This window comes from Trichoderma citrinoviride, assembly GCF_003025115.1.
Source record: "Trichoderma citrinoviride strain TUCIM 6016 unplaced genomic scaffold BBK36scaffold_13, whole genome shotgun sequence".
Lineage (NCBI taxonomy): Eukaryota > Fungi > Ascomycota > Sordariomycetes > Hypocreales > Hypocreaceae > Trichoderma > Trichoderma citrinoviride.
In genome coordinates, this window is record NW_020194721.1 from 617,449 (window position 1) to 631,675 (window position 14,227).

The window sequence follows — 14,227 nt, forward strand, 5'->3', positions numbered from 1 at the left end:
ATCACGCTCACACAGAGTCAATGTGCACCGCCATCGAACCGCCAGGCTTCCTCGCTGCACCGCCACAGTCCGCGGCGTCCCCGGATCGCCATCTGCATGCCCCCTGAAGAGTTTTGTACTACAGCTCTCTCTGTGTGTGTCTCTCTCTGTCTCTTCCCTCCCTGCATCCATCGTCATCAGTGAGATTGATGAGTAGTTCGTACAAGTAAGGAGCCCAAGGCAGTGGCCCTGCAGGTTGGGCATTTCGACAAGGACTTTGGGCATCAGTCAGGATAACGTGCAACTTCATGACACGTGCCTACATGTAGCATCACAGGTGCCTCGTTTGGAGTGCAAACTGGAGAGCGACGAGTATCTAATCCGCCTTACCATCATCAAGGACTCGCATGTCTACAACCCAGATCAGAATGAGACAGAAACGAGCCTTTGGCGGTATCAGAGGCTGATTGCCTTGTTTGTCCGTCATTGATCCAGAGGCCAAAGCTTCAAGCTGAGCTCGGCATTCAACGGTCTTCTTGTTCATTGTTTGATGTTCACGGCAATTTCCAGAACACTCGCAGAATCCAAGTTGAACAACAAAAGAACAAGCATCTACTTTGATGATTCAATCGCTAAGCCTGAGGACCTCTTGCTTTTGTCTGAGTGGGTATTCAAAACGAATGCGTCTTTGTACAGGCAGTGGATGCCGTTTCAGGCTGTGGTATGGTATGCATGCTCTTGTCGCTGTGGAAGCATGAACAAAGCTTCGATGGATGGGTTTTTCCTTTCAAGACCCTGTCTCTGCCTACCTTGATGGCCAGAACTTCTCCCATGCCTACTGCAATGCATAGAGAGAGTTCAAAGAACTCTACTGGTCTTGTGCACTGGTGGTTCGCCGGTTGACTCTACCGGCTTTCGTCTCGACCTATTTGTAAGTGAGGCAGCTCTGTTCAGTCGACAAGTCTAAACATCTCGAACATGTAGTCCACATAGACAATCGTGTTTAATCAGGGTGCCATGCTTTTACAGAATAACCTCGGCCATTATAGGTGCCTTTGGGTAGATTCGTTCCACCTCCGCATAACGTAGTAGCCTCGTTACAACCAGACAACATGCTTCATTCGAGATGAGATACCAATCTCCATCCCCGTAGCTTCATTCAGTTTCCAAGTGCAGGGCAAACGACCCGCAGTCTATGCTCCACAAGCACAAGTCATACAGACGTTGTTCTCCTGGTCCTTTCAACGTCCGTTCAGTGTGCTGTTTCATCGCAGCTCCAGATCCACCCTGCGATATCCAAGCCATACCAACGACTTCCTCTCGCCACTATACCACCCTCGAACACCAAGAACTCGAACAAGATTCACACCATGAGGGAATTGAACAAAGCCTCCGCCAATGTGTCTATCCACGCAAACTGTCGGGTACCTGCATCTCGACGACACATCGAGGCATAAATATCCCCTCCTGCAGCCCGTTTGTCTCCTCCCCCCTTGACTCAACTCATCACTCACTTTACTCTTCATCAATCTACAACTACTACAGCAATCACTTTGCTGCTTTCCGGCTGCGTTTGCCAAATACAACCTCAACACATCTCTCACAAAACATCCACCATGGCCACAACCACTCCTCTTCTCCGCCAAAAGGCCCTCGGCTACTCCCTCCTCCTCTTCTCCTGGCTCTGGCACGCCCTCTTCGCTGCCGGCTTCGTCTTCTTCTCCGTCTGGTCCCTCAAAGGCGCCTTCCACACCTTTGACGACAAGTTCCGCGCCCTGCCCAACACCAAGACCCAGGCCGTCGTCATGTCTATCTTCTTCCTCGCCTACACCTTCTTCCACATCGCCGCCGTCTTCCCCAACTTCTCCTGGATCACCGCCTGCGAGGTGGACGTCGAGCAGGCCGGTCGGGTGCAGGGCAAGGCTCGGGTGTATGGCGTCGCGAAGGAGGCTGGGCACCTGTGCCGTGCGGCCCGCTACCTGATTGTTTTCCGAATTGTCACTTCTCTAATCAATGGCGTTCTGTTTGCTGTTGTCTGGAGGTGGCTTGATCGGTTCCGTGCCAATGGCGACAGTGAGAACGCTCCGTACTGCATCGCGACCATGGTTGTGGTGGTGATTGAGTCTGTGGAGAGCTTTCTCAGCGCCGCCATTTTCTGGATCCCGAAGATTGTTCAGACTGCGTGAGATGGATATCGGGAAGCAGTCGGGGGTTGATTCGCGAATGGGTGTTGAGGTGGATGTCTGAGGCTACGCGAGCTGGATCTCGAGTTGGATTTGGAGGGATTCGAGGTGAATTTCGGGACACATATCTAGATAGATGCTGACAGGCTGGAACTGGCAGTAAATTCGCTCTTTCTAAAGATCAGCTCAAAAATGAAACTTTGATTTCTGTAACCATTTCGCGGACTTCCCAGCATTGGTGCGATGTGATGATTCAAGTCTGGTACCTAGTTTCTGCTGGCGGCTTCATGGGGAGCACGGTGACGAAGCCCCCAGGCACCAACTTGACCGGGTGGCTCAAGATGTACCCTTGCATAAGAAAGCTTACACATACAGTTTCCCAAGAAGATCAAGAGATCTGAGTGGAACAGGTAGACGGATTAAGCATCGATATAAAGTCCTTGGGCGCTGCTTTGCATGGGACACGGCCGAGAGCGCGCAGTAAATGTAACAAGGGCCCTCCCTCTGTCGAGGGGTCTTCTCTGTAGAATAACTGTTCTTAGGTATCATGATCTCTAATCTCAGATTTTCCTTTGTTCGCTTCAATCTTGGGCAGCGTATTACGTCTGAGTCTTAGCTACTGCTTGTTGAACCTCGTTGCTTTGGGATAACCCCTGACCTCGGGGTGTGTCTTGTGGAAGTATTCTTGATCTCGGCGTAATTTCCATCATCAAACCATCTAGCATGCCATTTGAAAAGCTTTGAGCTGTATTGAGAGTCTCAACTTTTACTTCTTCTCCAAACTCGTCTACAGCACCAGGGCTCTCTTGCCCCCGGGCTCCGACTCCGTACACTTCCTCACCCAGCCGCCTCTGAACGAACAAACAATCAGCAATCGAACCAGAAGCTATTGAAGCTGTCAAGTCTATATAACCACAGCATTCACTCATCTATTTACATCCCCACATCCACAGATTCCCCCATAGGCAGCCATAGCAACAGACCAGCAACCTGGGCCCCCCCCTAAACCAACAGCCCGCCTATCAATCAGCAGCAAGCCAGCTGCAGATGGCTCAAAGTCCCCGAAGGCCAGTCCTACGGTCACGCACAAACGCTTTACACTCCGCTGCTCATCAGTAGCAAAAAGTCCCCGGGCCAATGGTGTTGCTTCCCATCTCCTCAGAGTCACCCGCCAGGGCTTGAGCCCCAGCGTTTCCCACCTTCTGCCTGCCTCTTCTCACTTTTGGGCATTTCCTCTCCCACTCCTTCTCCCTTCTCCTCTCCAACTTCATCAACATTCTTCCATCACGGCCATGGACATCTTCCTACCCATCTTCCATCCATGCATCAACTCTCCAGATATTTCATCATCTAGAGATCATCCTTCCTCTCTTCTATTGTCTGCTGTTGGAACAAGAGCACCCTTCATCGCTGCCCCCATTATATCAACATCGTCGGCGATGGTCACAAGCTTCACATACAACGATTGCAAGTCAAACTGACTCGTAAGCCCTACCTGACTTTCTTCATCCACTCCCCCCCTCGCTGACCTCGCTTCCAGTTTGGCTCTGTTCCATCACCCAGCGCTACCACCGACACTCATCTGTCCCACTTGCTTAGGCGACTCCCTCAATGGCGAACCCTTTAGAGTGATGACGGCTCATGACCACGAGTGAGCTTGGCCTTTGTGCTGGTACCAGACTGGCAAAAGGTCAAGTTCAACGTGACCGCCCACCATTCCCTGCCATTTGGCTGGCTTCCCTGCTGGTACTAGACTGGCAGGCCGCGGAACTCAGGCCACCATGTCTCTCTTTGTGCACGGTGAGTTTCCAGGGACTGAAACTCTTTCACGCTGAACAATGCTGACGAAACCCAGGACGACCTCCAAAGGGGATATCCCTGCTGGTGCGAGACTGGCAGGGCCGCTTCTCATCCCATTTGAAACGTACAAGCTCTGGCCCGTGGGACTGGTCTGTCGGCTGGTACTAGACTGGCCGACAGTCAGCTGCCACAGATACTCTTCGGTTCTCAAGCGGACGATGATGACGCGGGGCCGTGGTAGTCGTGCTGGTACTAGACTGGCACGACCTCCACACCATAGCCCGGGACGTGGATGTTGTCATAATGTACGAGGCTGCCATCACGGCGTTGCAGCTTCGTATGTCTGCCGAGACGGTGCTGGGAAGCGGAGCCGCGGGGACGGATGGGCGGCTGCTACTGCAGCACATGGTGGTGATTGAGGAGGCGGGCCCGAGGCATCGTGGCCAAAGAGGCGAAGGAGTTGTCGTGCTGGTACAAGACTGGCACGGCACCCAGCCTGTTTGTGACGCATCTGCCTGCCTGCGAAAACTCGACGCGCATTTCGATTACCAGTTCAAGCGGCCTGGTTGTCGTGCTGGTACTCAGACTGGCAGACACCAGGGTCGGCTCTTGAACAACGCCTTCGACTTTCAAGCTTCTCAGCAACAGCATGGCTCACGCTGGGCGCAACCGTTGCGTCGGTCTTCCTGCTGGTACCAGACTGGCAGACCACCGTCCGACATCTCGATCCTCGGATTTCTTGGCTGTCACGAGCGGCAGTGGGTTGGGGGTTTCGGACCTTTGCCCCTCGACGCCGAGTTCCAACTCGCTCCTCTGCAGTTCCGTGCCGTTGGGCGTTGGAGGATTCGGGTCCTCTGCTGGTACGAGACTGGCAGAGGGCTCGATCGTGGGCATGATTGGTGGACGACTGTGGTAAGTCCTGCAAGCTGTCTCTGATCAAGGTACAACTTTACTGATTGATACTCAGGTGGAGAGGGACACATCTGGTGGCCCAGGCACATCCATCGCCCAGACCCCATCGGCTTCGTTTTCTTAACCCCCTGCGCTTCCTCTTCTCTCATCTGCGTTTTCTCTTCTCATCGGCTGCCGCTCCCCTTCTCTCACGAATTCGCTGTCCATCATCGCCCAACAACAGCGGTTGACCCAAAATCTACAGCTCAAGGGCATCACCAAGCTCCGGTATTTGGCATGAAGTGAGCCTCCTGAGGAGCTTCGATGAGTTTGGGTTGGGACGTCTGGAATAGAAAGGAAAAGGGTGCTGGTATACGAGAACTGTTGAAGGAATCATCTGGGTTCATCTGCGTTGAATCTGACAATAATACATTCTACATCTCGATGAATACTTTGCTCATGCAATGCGTAGCTACGTGAACCATCAACACCAATGTCCTTCAAAGTAAAGGCCTGTCTTTGTCGTAGCCTCGTTAAACCCCCCATCCTCTACTATCATCAAACGCGCTTCTACGCCCTGCCCCCCAAAATCAGACACACACACGACATGACCATCAGACACAACAAACTCCCTACTCCTCCCCATGGACAACCCTCCCCTTCACATACACCCTCGCAATATTCCTGTCATCCCCCGTCATGACAAACTTCTCCAACATCCTCTCCGGCGCATCCCCCCCATCCAGCGGAACATTAACACCACCACGCTCGTCCCTCAAATCAACCACCAAAGCGTCAAACTCCAAGCCCACCCCAAACCGGCCCACTCGCTCCTCGAAACCAACGACCTTCGCGCCGCCCCTCGTCGCCATGTAAAACACCTCCTCCAAACTCAGCGCCTCCCCCGCCTTCTTGCTGCTGCTACCACCATCCCGATCGGTGGAGGAGGCCCCTTCGAACTTTGGATACAGCGCGTCTCGGGCATAGGAAGTAACAAGAGCATGCCTCATGGCATTCACCATGCTCGAGCTATACCCGCCCCCAGAATCCGTCCCCAAGCCCACACTCATCCCCCTCCGCAGAAACTCCTTCACGGGCGCAGCCATGAAGCCCCCCCCAACAGTCATGTTCGCCGTCGGACAATGCGCAATGCCGCATCCCAGCTCGCGCAGCTTCTGCACCTCATACTCCGTCATGATTGTACAATGCGCCAGGATGCTCCTTCGCGTGAGGAGCCCAAAGGAGGAATACAGATCCGCCTCGTTGGAAAAGTCGGGAAAGAGAGATAGCGTCGCGTTGATTTCCTGCGCAGCCTCGTTGAAGTGCGTCTGTATAGCCAACGAATCGTCTTCGCGCGCCATGTCCCCCAACGACTTGAGCAGCTCCCCAGTGCAGGATATCGCAAACCGAGGCGTCAACACGGGTCTTATACAATCGCCCGCTGGATCAATGCTCTTGATGTGCCGGATACACTCCCTCGTCGCGGCAACCGACTCCTCAGCAGACGCCTCGCAGTAAAACGATGGCGAATTCCGGTCCATGTTGCACTTGCCTATCAGCGCCCTCTGCCCGGCCCTCAAGCACGTCGACGCCAGCACGCGGGTCGCCTCCCCGTGGAGAGAGCCGTAGTACGACGCCGTCGTGACGCCCTGGCGGAGCATGCCCCTGACGAGCTTCTCGTACACCGTTTCCGCGTGAGCCGGGTCCGCGAACTTTGCCTCGTTGGGGAAGGTGATGCCGTCGAGCCAGTCGAGGATGTGCATTCCCTGGCCGAGGCCGCGCTGCATCCATTGCGGCGCGTGGTTGTGCGTGTCGATGAAGCCCGGGATGAGGAATTGGCCGTGGGAGAGGCCTGCGAGGGGGATGTGTTGGATGTTTTGCTGGGCGAGGATGTTGGGGACGTCTGAAAGGGGGACGTTGGGCTGGAGAGAGAGGATCGTGCCGGAGGAGGAGATGGTGAGGAGGGCATTGGGGAGGATCTCGAGGTGCGTGGGGGAGAGGGAGTGGATGAGTGTTGCGTGGATTGCTTTGGCGGGTTCAGCCATGGTGGGCTTTGATGATACAGAAAATAGTAAGAGTCCTCAGAGTGGAAGGGATAGGATAATTCTAGACGAGAAATCTCAGAGTGGAAGGGAGTATCGCCGACTATGTAAGACGAGAGATGACGCTGAGGCCGGAGCGGGGCGTAAACTTATGAGTCCAAGGCTGCATGTGCTTTTCAAGGCGGGGGTTGATTCTTATGATAAGACTTGTCTCACTTTAATCAATCATTATAGAGCTCATCTCTCATGCTTGATCCGGGTGGTTTTCCTCAAGATGTCCACACACTGGTTCTTATTATAAGACTTGGTCTCAACAACGCCCAGCTCTACCAAACAGCCGTAACTGAACTCGGCCACTCTCCACCTCCAAGCCCAAAGTCCATCCACAGAGACTGAGCTCACCTCACACAGGTAATCCCTCCCATTCCATCCATCAACCAGCCAAGCCACAATACAACCGATCCAAAAACACATAAAGAGAAGCAAAGAAAAAAAACAAGCACCCAACCGACTCAAACTCATATCAGCAAATGAATTGAGTTAGAAACGAGTCAAAAGGCCAAAAAAAAGAATGTCCTCGGTGAGGCTCGAACTCACGACCTTCAGATAGCCCGGAACTTAATCCGAATCATATCGATCAGATATGAGACTGACGCGCTAGCCAACTGCGCCACGAAGACTTCTTTGATGTCTTCGTGACTCCCAACTCCATGCCATAATGCTTCTGCACACCAACCTCAACCTCCGAAAACTCCCAACTTCAACTTCAATGAAGCAAAAGCAACCTGCCATTACAGCAGCCCGCCATTTCATCTGCACATCAAGTCCCTATCACAAGCACACCAAACGTCACGGAGCAGTTTCAGAAAGTTGTTCAAGAGAGTAGAAGTATAAAGAATCGTAAAAAGTCAATAACTGCCATCAAGACAATCCTTTCTAATAGCGCAAGCCGCATGACACGCAACACCAGAGATGCCTTCAGCAATCCGAAAAATCAAAAAAAGGATCTCGCGGCCCCCAGAAAGAATCGATACCAATAGAATACAGGAGAATAATCAAAAAGACAAAACAATGAATTATTTCACTTTCCTATAAAGAACCTCCAATCTACATACAAAAAAACCCAGCAGAAATGTGTTCAAAAAAACAGGCCCTCGGACCACCCCCTTTTTACAGGACAATCATGGTAGCACCGACCAGCATGGCGACACCCATGTACAGAGCGACGGAGATCTCGCCCATGCTGAGCAGGTGAGCAACAGGGCGGCCGGCAACAGCAGCGTTGGTGCTGGTGGCAGCGCCCTTGCTGCCAGAGGTGGAGCCGGCGCCGACGGGGGAGGTGGCAGTGGCGGCCTGCTTGTTGATGGCGCTGGCAGAGGCCAGGGCGGCAGAGCAGCTGGAGGCGGGCTTGGCGCTGACGACCTGGGCCTGACCGTTGAAGTCGCAGGCGGTGGAGGCCTTGTTCTGGGACTGGTAGTAGGCGTCGAGGACGTAGTCGAGCTTGGCACCGTCGTCGCACATGCTGTAGGCGCCGTAGACACCAGTGGAAGCGTCACCGTTGATGCCAGCGCAGACCTCGGGAGACTTGCCGCAGATGAAGCCGAAGATGTCGCCAAAGTCCTTGGTGGCAAGGCCGTCGGAGCGGACGCAAGACAGAGACTTCTGCATGCAGGAGCAAAGGCTGGCATCAGGGGTGGGGGGGAGGCTGTTGATGGCCTGCCAGTCGTCGGTCAGGGCAGGGCAGCTGGCGGGCTTGTTGGTGGGCTTGTAGTCATCGGCGTCAACACCCTTGGGGTCGGCCTTGGCAACCTGAGTCTGGAGAGCGCTGAAGTCCTTGAGCTTAGAGACGGAATCGCCGTTGAGCTTGACGAGACCTAGAATAGATGTTAGCGACCTCTGCCGATTCCGATGATGAAAGAAGGTTCACCTACCATAGTCGTTGTCCTCCTCAAAGTACATGTAGACAATACCACCGCTGAAGACCTTGGTCATGTCGTCAGAGTACAGAGCAGCAGTCTCCTGGAAGATACGGGCGGCGGCGCCGCTGGGCAGGTTGCAGCCGTACTCGGCGAAGAAGACGGGGACAGAGTAGTTGGAGAAGAAGGTGGTCTGCTCGTCGTAGCCGGACTTTTGCATGGAGCTCTGGCCACACCACGAGTAGATGTTGTAGCCCCAGAAGTCGATAGCCTCATCCTGGTCACCGCAGTTGAAGTAGTCGGCAATCTCAGCACGAATGTCGACGTCGTCGTTGGCGGCATAGCCGACGCCCTGCCAGCGGTACTTCTTGGACTTGATGTAGGCCTTGGTGTCGCGGACAGCGGCCTTGACGTAGGCGGAGGCGCCAGTGTTGTTCTTGGCGTTGCTCACCTCGTTACCGGCGAAGTAGCCGATGACGTTGGGGTACTGCGACAGCTCGTCGACAACGGCCTTGTAGCGGTCGAACAGCTCGGTGTTCCAGGCGGGGGAGTCACGGTTGATGGACAGAGAAGGCTCGCCCAGGTCGGAGAAGACGTAAATGCCGGCATCGTTGAGCAGCTGCATGCAGGCGGAGTGATCGGCCGTGGGGTCGATGGCGTAGGTTCGGATCACGTTGGTGCCCAGCTGCTTCAGCAGAGGGACGTCACGCTTGCAGTTGGCCTCGTTGGACAGAGGGTCGATGAAGGTCGAGTTGCTGCTGGAGTCGGTGGTTCCGGCCTGGCCAACATCCTGCTGGTACGCAACACCCTTGATGAAGAACTGGGTGCCGTTGGGGTAGAAGAACTTGGAGCCCTACAAGTCGGAGAAAGATGATCGATTAGCGGGCTGATCTGGCTCGTTGATCGCTCTGTTCGATCGTTTTTGACAGCTCTCTGATCTCCCGTTGAGACGAGGAGAAATCTGGAGACGAAAAGTGGCTCACCTTGGCCGTGATGGACGGCAGATCGGCAGCAATGGCGCTGCCTGCCAGGGCGAGCAGGGAGACGGAGAGCTTGGACAAGCTCATCTTGGCGGTTCTGGTGAAGGAAGTCTGTGAAATGTACGATTCTTTGAGTTGTTTCTGTAGCGATTGGACGTGTTCTCTTGCTCGGTCGGGCGACGAGGTTATTCAAAAGGCGTCAAGGAACGATAGAATGTAAAAGATGATGGTTGTGTCTAAGGAGTGACTGAAAGGCCAAACTGCGCCCTCAAAAAGCAAGAAGAAAGATTGATGAATTAAGTTGCAAAAAGCAAAAGGAAAGATGCGAAAAGAGGTCTGCTCCTTTCAGACGGCGCCCTGGAGCGGACGGCGAGTGTTTTGTTCGCCCGCCAGGAGAGCCGCGAGCCCTGGGACGGGGAAATTGAAGCCTGCGACAGGCCAAGTCTCGCGACAAGGGGGGCCCCTGCACTGGCTCCAGCCCAAGCGCTGCGCGAGCCACTGGCCGCTACTGGGAGGCGCAGCATCGCAGCCAATGGCGGCGCCGTTCAGGGGCCCGTTACAGGGGACCTGGGGCCGCCGACCCCCTGGCGCCGGTCTGGCTGCGCTAGGGGACTTTACGGTGTGCATGTGCAGGTCGGATCGAATATTGACACTGCCTCGCGATGGTCTCTCGTTAGCAGATTCATGCGCAGTCACCGTCTGCTATCGCTACTATATAACCCAAGCATGAGCCTTCTGGAAGCGTTCCACGCACTGTGCGCTCAGGTGTGCGCAGGTGTGGACCGGTGCCTGTGCCTGCAAACCAGGTACGGAATAGGGGCACAGCCAGTCCATCAAATGCCACCTCGGCGCCTCAACTTGCACACACACACAAGATGAGGGCAAGGGTCCATCCCATTCTGCTTCTCCACAGGCCCCAATTTCCCCTGACTTGCAGGCAAAAGATGCGAGGCACGTTACAGGTCCCGCCTAGGCGAAATAAAGCAATCAAGTGACATTTCGTACTGGTCACTCTGTCCGCAGAGGGATCTTCATTGTCGGCGGTCCTTGCATCAATGGGCATGGAAATGAAGCCCTTGGCCTGCAGAAGGCGGACCAATGTTGGCGTCTCTTCGTCTCCATGCGAACACGGTATTGACTAGTAGTAGTACCTCATGCGATGGACTGCAACTTGCTCATTGAATTCTTTACGAGCTTCTACGAATACTTGGCGTTTCTGCGAACCTGCTTGGTATTCCGGCAGAGCCTCCCTGTATATGACGCGTCAGGGGCCCGGAATCTGATCCTTCTCTTCCTCTCAAGCTCCAGCATCGCATCGCTTCCAGCCAACGCCTCACATGCGACAGCCCGTGCTCGCCTTGTCTTGGCCAGCCTTGCCGGCACATGTTTGCTGGTTCCCATTGTTGGCCCGTCCACCAAGTATCGACGCTCCATTCCAGCGCAGATGCCCTCCTCCTCCTCTAATACCCACTTCACTCGCAGCCGAAGAGCCCTCCAGTCTCCTCTCCCAGACTTGTTTCGCCTCGAAAAGCACTAGCCAGGAACAACAACCGGTCCACTCCTCGTTTGACATTCTGAGAGCAGCAGGGCAAGTCATCCCTCGTCGGGAAATATCCCCCCTCGCCATTCGTTTTGCCATCGACCTACCTGTTCCTATTATGCGACGAATGCAGTAAGCCGGCGATCCCCAACCCTCTCCGTTCCCTGCCTCGGGTCCTCGGTGCCGTGGCGGCCCTTTTTGGACTCGGATTGAGAGCGCCCATCAACCGGCTTATTTCGAGTGATTTGCGATTCATGAACCACTTTCTCCCTTTTCCTTCTCGGAGAGCCGGCACAGTCAGGTCGTCTAGGAGCCGACTATCCGGGGCCTGGCTGTTTCTCCCGGCCTTATTCCGCCTTGTTCTTTGCTTTTTCCTCTTTTCGCTTAACAAGTGAAGACGTGATGTGGATGGGTGCTCGTGTTCAGTGAAATGACTGTAACACTGCTCAGTAGCAATACGGTAATACTAGCCCTCTGCTCGTATCTCGAAGCCACAGCAAGAGGGCATAAAATGCGAGGGCATAAGATGCAGCGCCACAAAGGTGACCCCCGAGACAAGTCATTATCGCCTGCGCACTTTGTAGTAGAGATCGCCGATTTCGTAGAGCACCTCATCCCAAAACTTCATGAGGCTCCAGTCGTCGTTGCGCCGAGGACGATGCCGATCGCGGCTGGAGACGTGGTGGTAATGTCCGTTGTGGTAGACGAGTTCCGCCATTGCCGTGATCTGCCGGCTGTCACGGCTGGAAATCTGGATCTGAAGATTGAACTGTGATGTTGGATTGTGCCGTTGTTGCGCGGAGCGAGTGTTGTGTCAATGGCGACCAAACAGTGACTACGAGGTAACACGTAGATGTTGGAGAAGGATAGAGGTGACCGCCAAACAATGGGCAGAGCTTCCCATTTATCCCCTCGCAAAACACCAATAGAAGACACGGTCAGCCGGCTCTCCGCACTCACCACATGCAGCCAAGTCAACCGTCTGCCTTAGCGAACGCCGGCCTGAAGTCATCTGCAGCCACCGGAATCCATCGTGACTTGTTGCTTCGGGGCCGGCTGACCGGATCGGGGTCCCACTGCGCCGATCAGCTGGCTTGGCCGGAGGCGAAGTTTTGCGACTTGGAGGGGACTTTTGGGGGTGATGTGCGGCGCTTGAGGGTTTGTGTACTCGGTGGTACCGACGGGATGGCCCGTTTGACGGATGGAGAGATGATGTTCGAGTCTCCAGTTGGCGTGCATTGTATGAGGATGACTGTACGACAGTACGAGTAGGAAGTAGTGATCGGAACAAATCGAGCTTCGGTTGGAATATCTGCTTACCCTAGACTACGATGAGAAACCACAAATTTGAGAACAGTATAGCTAAATCAATGTTTATTTCAGCATTGGATCCAAGAGATTAGAAGACTACAAGGAAATGGTATTAAGATCATTGTTATGTCCTCGGCAACATGTTTGATGAGAGGCCAACTGCTGCTTCGATGCCGTAAACTTCCTACTCATCAGATGTGCAAGTATTACTCATAATGCCCATCAAATCCCAAGGCAGTTCTCTCTTCAAGCGATATCCCAGGTGATTCCATCTACTCGCATAGCATGAAGAAGATTTCTTCCATCATGTAGGTCGTTCCCAAGCGTTCAGGTGAGCCAGAACAAGGCATGATGAAGCATCCGTCAGTCACTGGCCGATTACACGGAAAGACGCACTGCTAAAGTCAAATGCAAGTGGTCACGTCAAACCCCACCAAAGCTAAGAGTGTCTTGCACAACACCGAAATCCCAACATACTCCTCCAGTTTCCGCGTCCTTCGGCGCCAACCTGCAATCCCCAAGCACCTCCAATGGCGCATGCAGTCCGTTAGAAGCATTCACTCGTTGTCTATTCTATCATTTCTCTGTATTCAAACGATCAGACGTCACGTGCACCCTCTCTCGACCGCCGGGCGCAGAGTGCGCATGCCTGTCTGACCTTTGCGCACGCGATCCGCAGCTGCGACGACGCCCACCATGGGAACGAGTGGCCTGGAAACGTCCATGTGGGCGTCTGCTCGAAGGCGGCCCTACGAACGCTTTGATTCGCGATCCCGATCCGTACCGCCAACCTCATTACCCGCCTCAGCCTTGCCGACACAACCGCAACCAGCCTCAAGTTCGGCTGTCTTGCCCTCGTCCAACGGCACGTCATCATCGCTATCGCCCATCCAGGCCTTCCACAGATTCGAACAGGCATGCCAGCGCCTGCGATGGAAATACATCGACCTCCAAACCTCCTACCAGCGCGCCCTGTCCCCACAAGACTACGGCTTCACCCCGCACGACGCCGAAGTCAACTTCAAAGTAGACTTCCACGAGTTCTACGTTCGCATCGAGCAGGCCATCGTCTTCGCCCTGCTCGTCTTCGGCATCACCGTCCCTCGCGGCACCGGCGGCCCGCGGAGCCAAGCGGCGCACACTTACCACCACAACGTGCTCAAGGCGCTGGACGACGAGGACAACCCGCTGCACGGCGCGCTGGGCGGCGGGGACGTCAACCACGCGCTGTGGAAGGCCAAGGAGCTGCGCAACCGGTGGAAGGACGCGGCCGAGGGCAGGGAGACGCCGCCGCTCAAGATGTACGACCTGACGTGGATCGTGGGGCAGATCCTGGGCGGGTTGGAGGTGTCGTACGGGATCGCGGCGGGGAGGATCGAGCAGCTGCGGCTGGAGGGGGATGAGCAGGCGGCGAACGGGGGCGGCGTTGACGATGGCGATGGGTGGGAATGGATGGTTGAGCCGATGGATTGGGAGGCGTGAGAGTGGACGCGTCTTCGACTGCTGGGGGCCGGTTGGAGTTTTTCTTTTCATACGATACCCGGATGGAGGAGCGTGGATGGAGGCTGGATACTGAGTTGGAGAG

The 14,227-nt window shown here is 54.8% G+C and overlaps 6 protein-coding genes and 1 non-coding gene across 7 annotated transcripts; 3 read left to right on the plus strand and 4 right to left on the minus strand.

The window, feature by feature from the left end:
- Nucleotides 1-1,595: 1,595 nt before the first annotated feature.
- BBK36DRAFT_1126934 (hypothetical protein) lies at nt 1,596-2,165 on the plus strand (the record flags this gene model as incomplete). Its single annotated transcript, XM_024891438.1, has 1 exon — nt 1,596-2,165. One exon carries the CDS (start codon nt 1,596-1,598, stop codon nt 2,163-2,165), a length of 570 nt encoding a protein of 189 aa, XP_024746775.1.
- Nucleotides 2,166-3,943: 1,778 nt separating this feature from the next.
- Nucleotides 3,944-5,154, plus strand: BBK36DRAFT_1143936 (hypothetical protein; the record flags this gene model as incomplete). The annotated part of the gene is made up of 4 exons (XM_024893635.1): nt 3,944-3,962; nt 4,018-4,086; nt 4,243-4,874; nt 5,119-5,154. The coding sequence occupies 4 exons, from the start codon at nt 3,944-3,946 to the stop codon at nt 5,152-5,154; spliced, it is 756 nt and encodes a 251-aa protein (XP_024746776.1).
- A 331-nt stretch (nt 5,155-5,485) lies between these two features.
- BBK36DRAFT_1126991 (Metallo-dependent hydrolase) lies at nt 5,486-6,898 on the minus strand (the record flags this gene model as incomplete). Its single annotated transcript, XM_024891451.1, has 2 exons — nt 5,486-5,771; nt 5,814-6,898. The coding sequence occupies 2 exons, from the start codon at nt 6,896-6,898 to the stop codon at nt 5,486-5,488; spliced, it is 1,371 nt and encodes a 456-aa protein (XP_024746777.1).
- A 569-nt stretch (nt 6,899-7,467) lies between these two features.
- BBK36DRAFT_t164 lies at nt 7,468-7,575 on the minus strand. The gene has a single exon. It is a non-coding gene; the product is annotated as a tRNA-Met (tRNA).
- Nucleotides 7,576-7,818: 243 nt separating this feature from the next.
- BBK36DRAFT_1136321 (glycoside hydrolase family 72 protein) lies at nt 7,819-10,050 on the minus strand. The gene is made up of 5 exons (XM_024892944.1): nt 9,990-10,050; nt 9,795-9,951; nt 8,827-9,664; nt 7,931-8,769; nt 7,819-7,850 (listed from the first exon to the last, which is right to left on the minus strand). Exons 2-4 carry the CDS (start codon nt 9,876-9,878, stop codon nt 8,066-8,068), a joined length of 1,626 nt encoding a protein of 541 aa, XP_024746778.1. The 5' UTR covers nt 9,879-9,951; nt 9,990-10,050; the 3' UTR covers nt 7,819-7,850; nt 7,931-8,065.
- A 1,843-nt stretch (nt 10,051-11,893) lies between these two features.
- On the minus strand, nt 11,894-12,100 carry BBK36DRAFT_1181992 (hypothetical protein; the record flags this gene model as incomplete). The annotated part of the gene is made up of 1 exon (XM_024896284.1): nt 11,894-12,100. A coding segment is annotated over one exon (207 nt), but the record flags the coding sequence as incomplete, so codon positions are not given.
- Nucleotides 12,101-13,365: 1,265 nt separating this feature from the next.
- On the plus strand, nt 13,366-14,124 carry BBK36DRAFT_1126840 (hypothetical protein; the record flags this gene model as incomplete). Its single annotated transcript, XM_024891424.1, has 1 exon — nt 13,366-14,124. The coding sequence occupies one exon, from the start codon at nt 13,366-13,368 to the stop codon at nt 14,122-14,124; it is 759 nt and encodes a 252-aa protein (XP_024746780.1).
- Between the last annotated feature and the right edge of the window lie 103 nt (nt 14,125-14,227).

Coding starts and splice junctions, on each gene's coding strand:
- BBK36DRAFT_1136321 (XM_024892944.1), bottom strand. CDS start 9,878: ATGAGCTTGTCCAAGCTCTCCGTCTCCCTGCTCGCCCTGGCAGGCAGC. Junction 9,665..9,794: donor TGCCGTCCATCACGGCCAAG/GTGAGCCACTTT, acceptor TCCGACTTGTAG/GGCTCCAAGTTCTTCTACCC. Junction 8,770..8,826: donor TGAGGAGGACAACGACTATG/GTAGGTGAACCT, acceptor CATCTATTCTAG/GTCTCGTCAAGCTCAACGGC.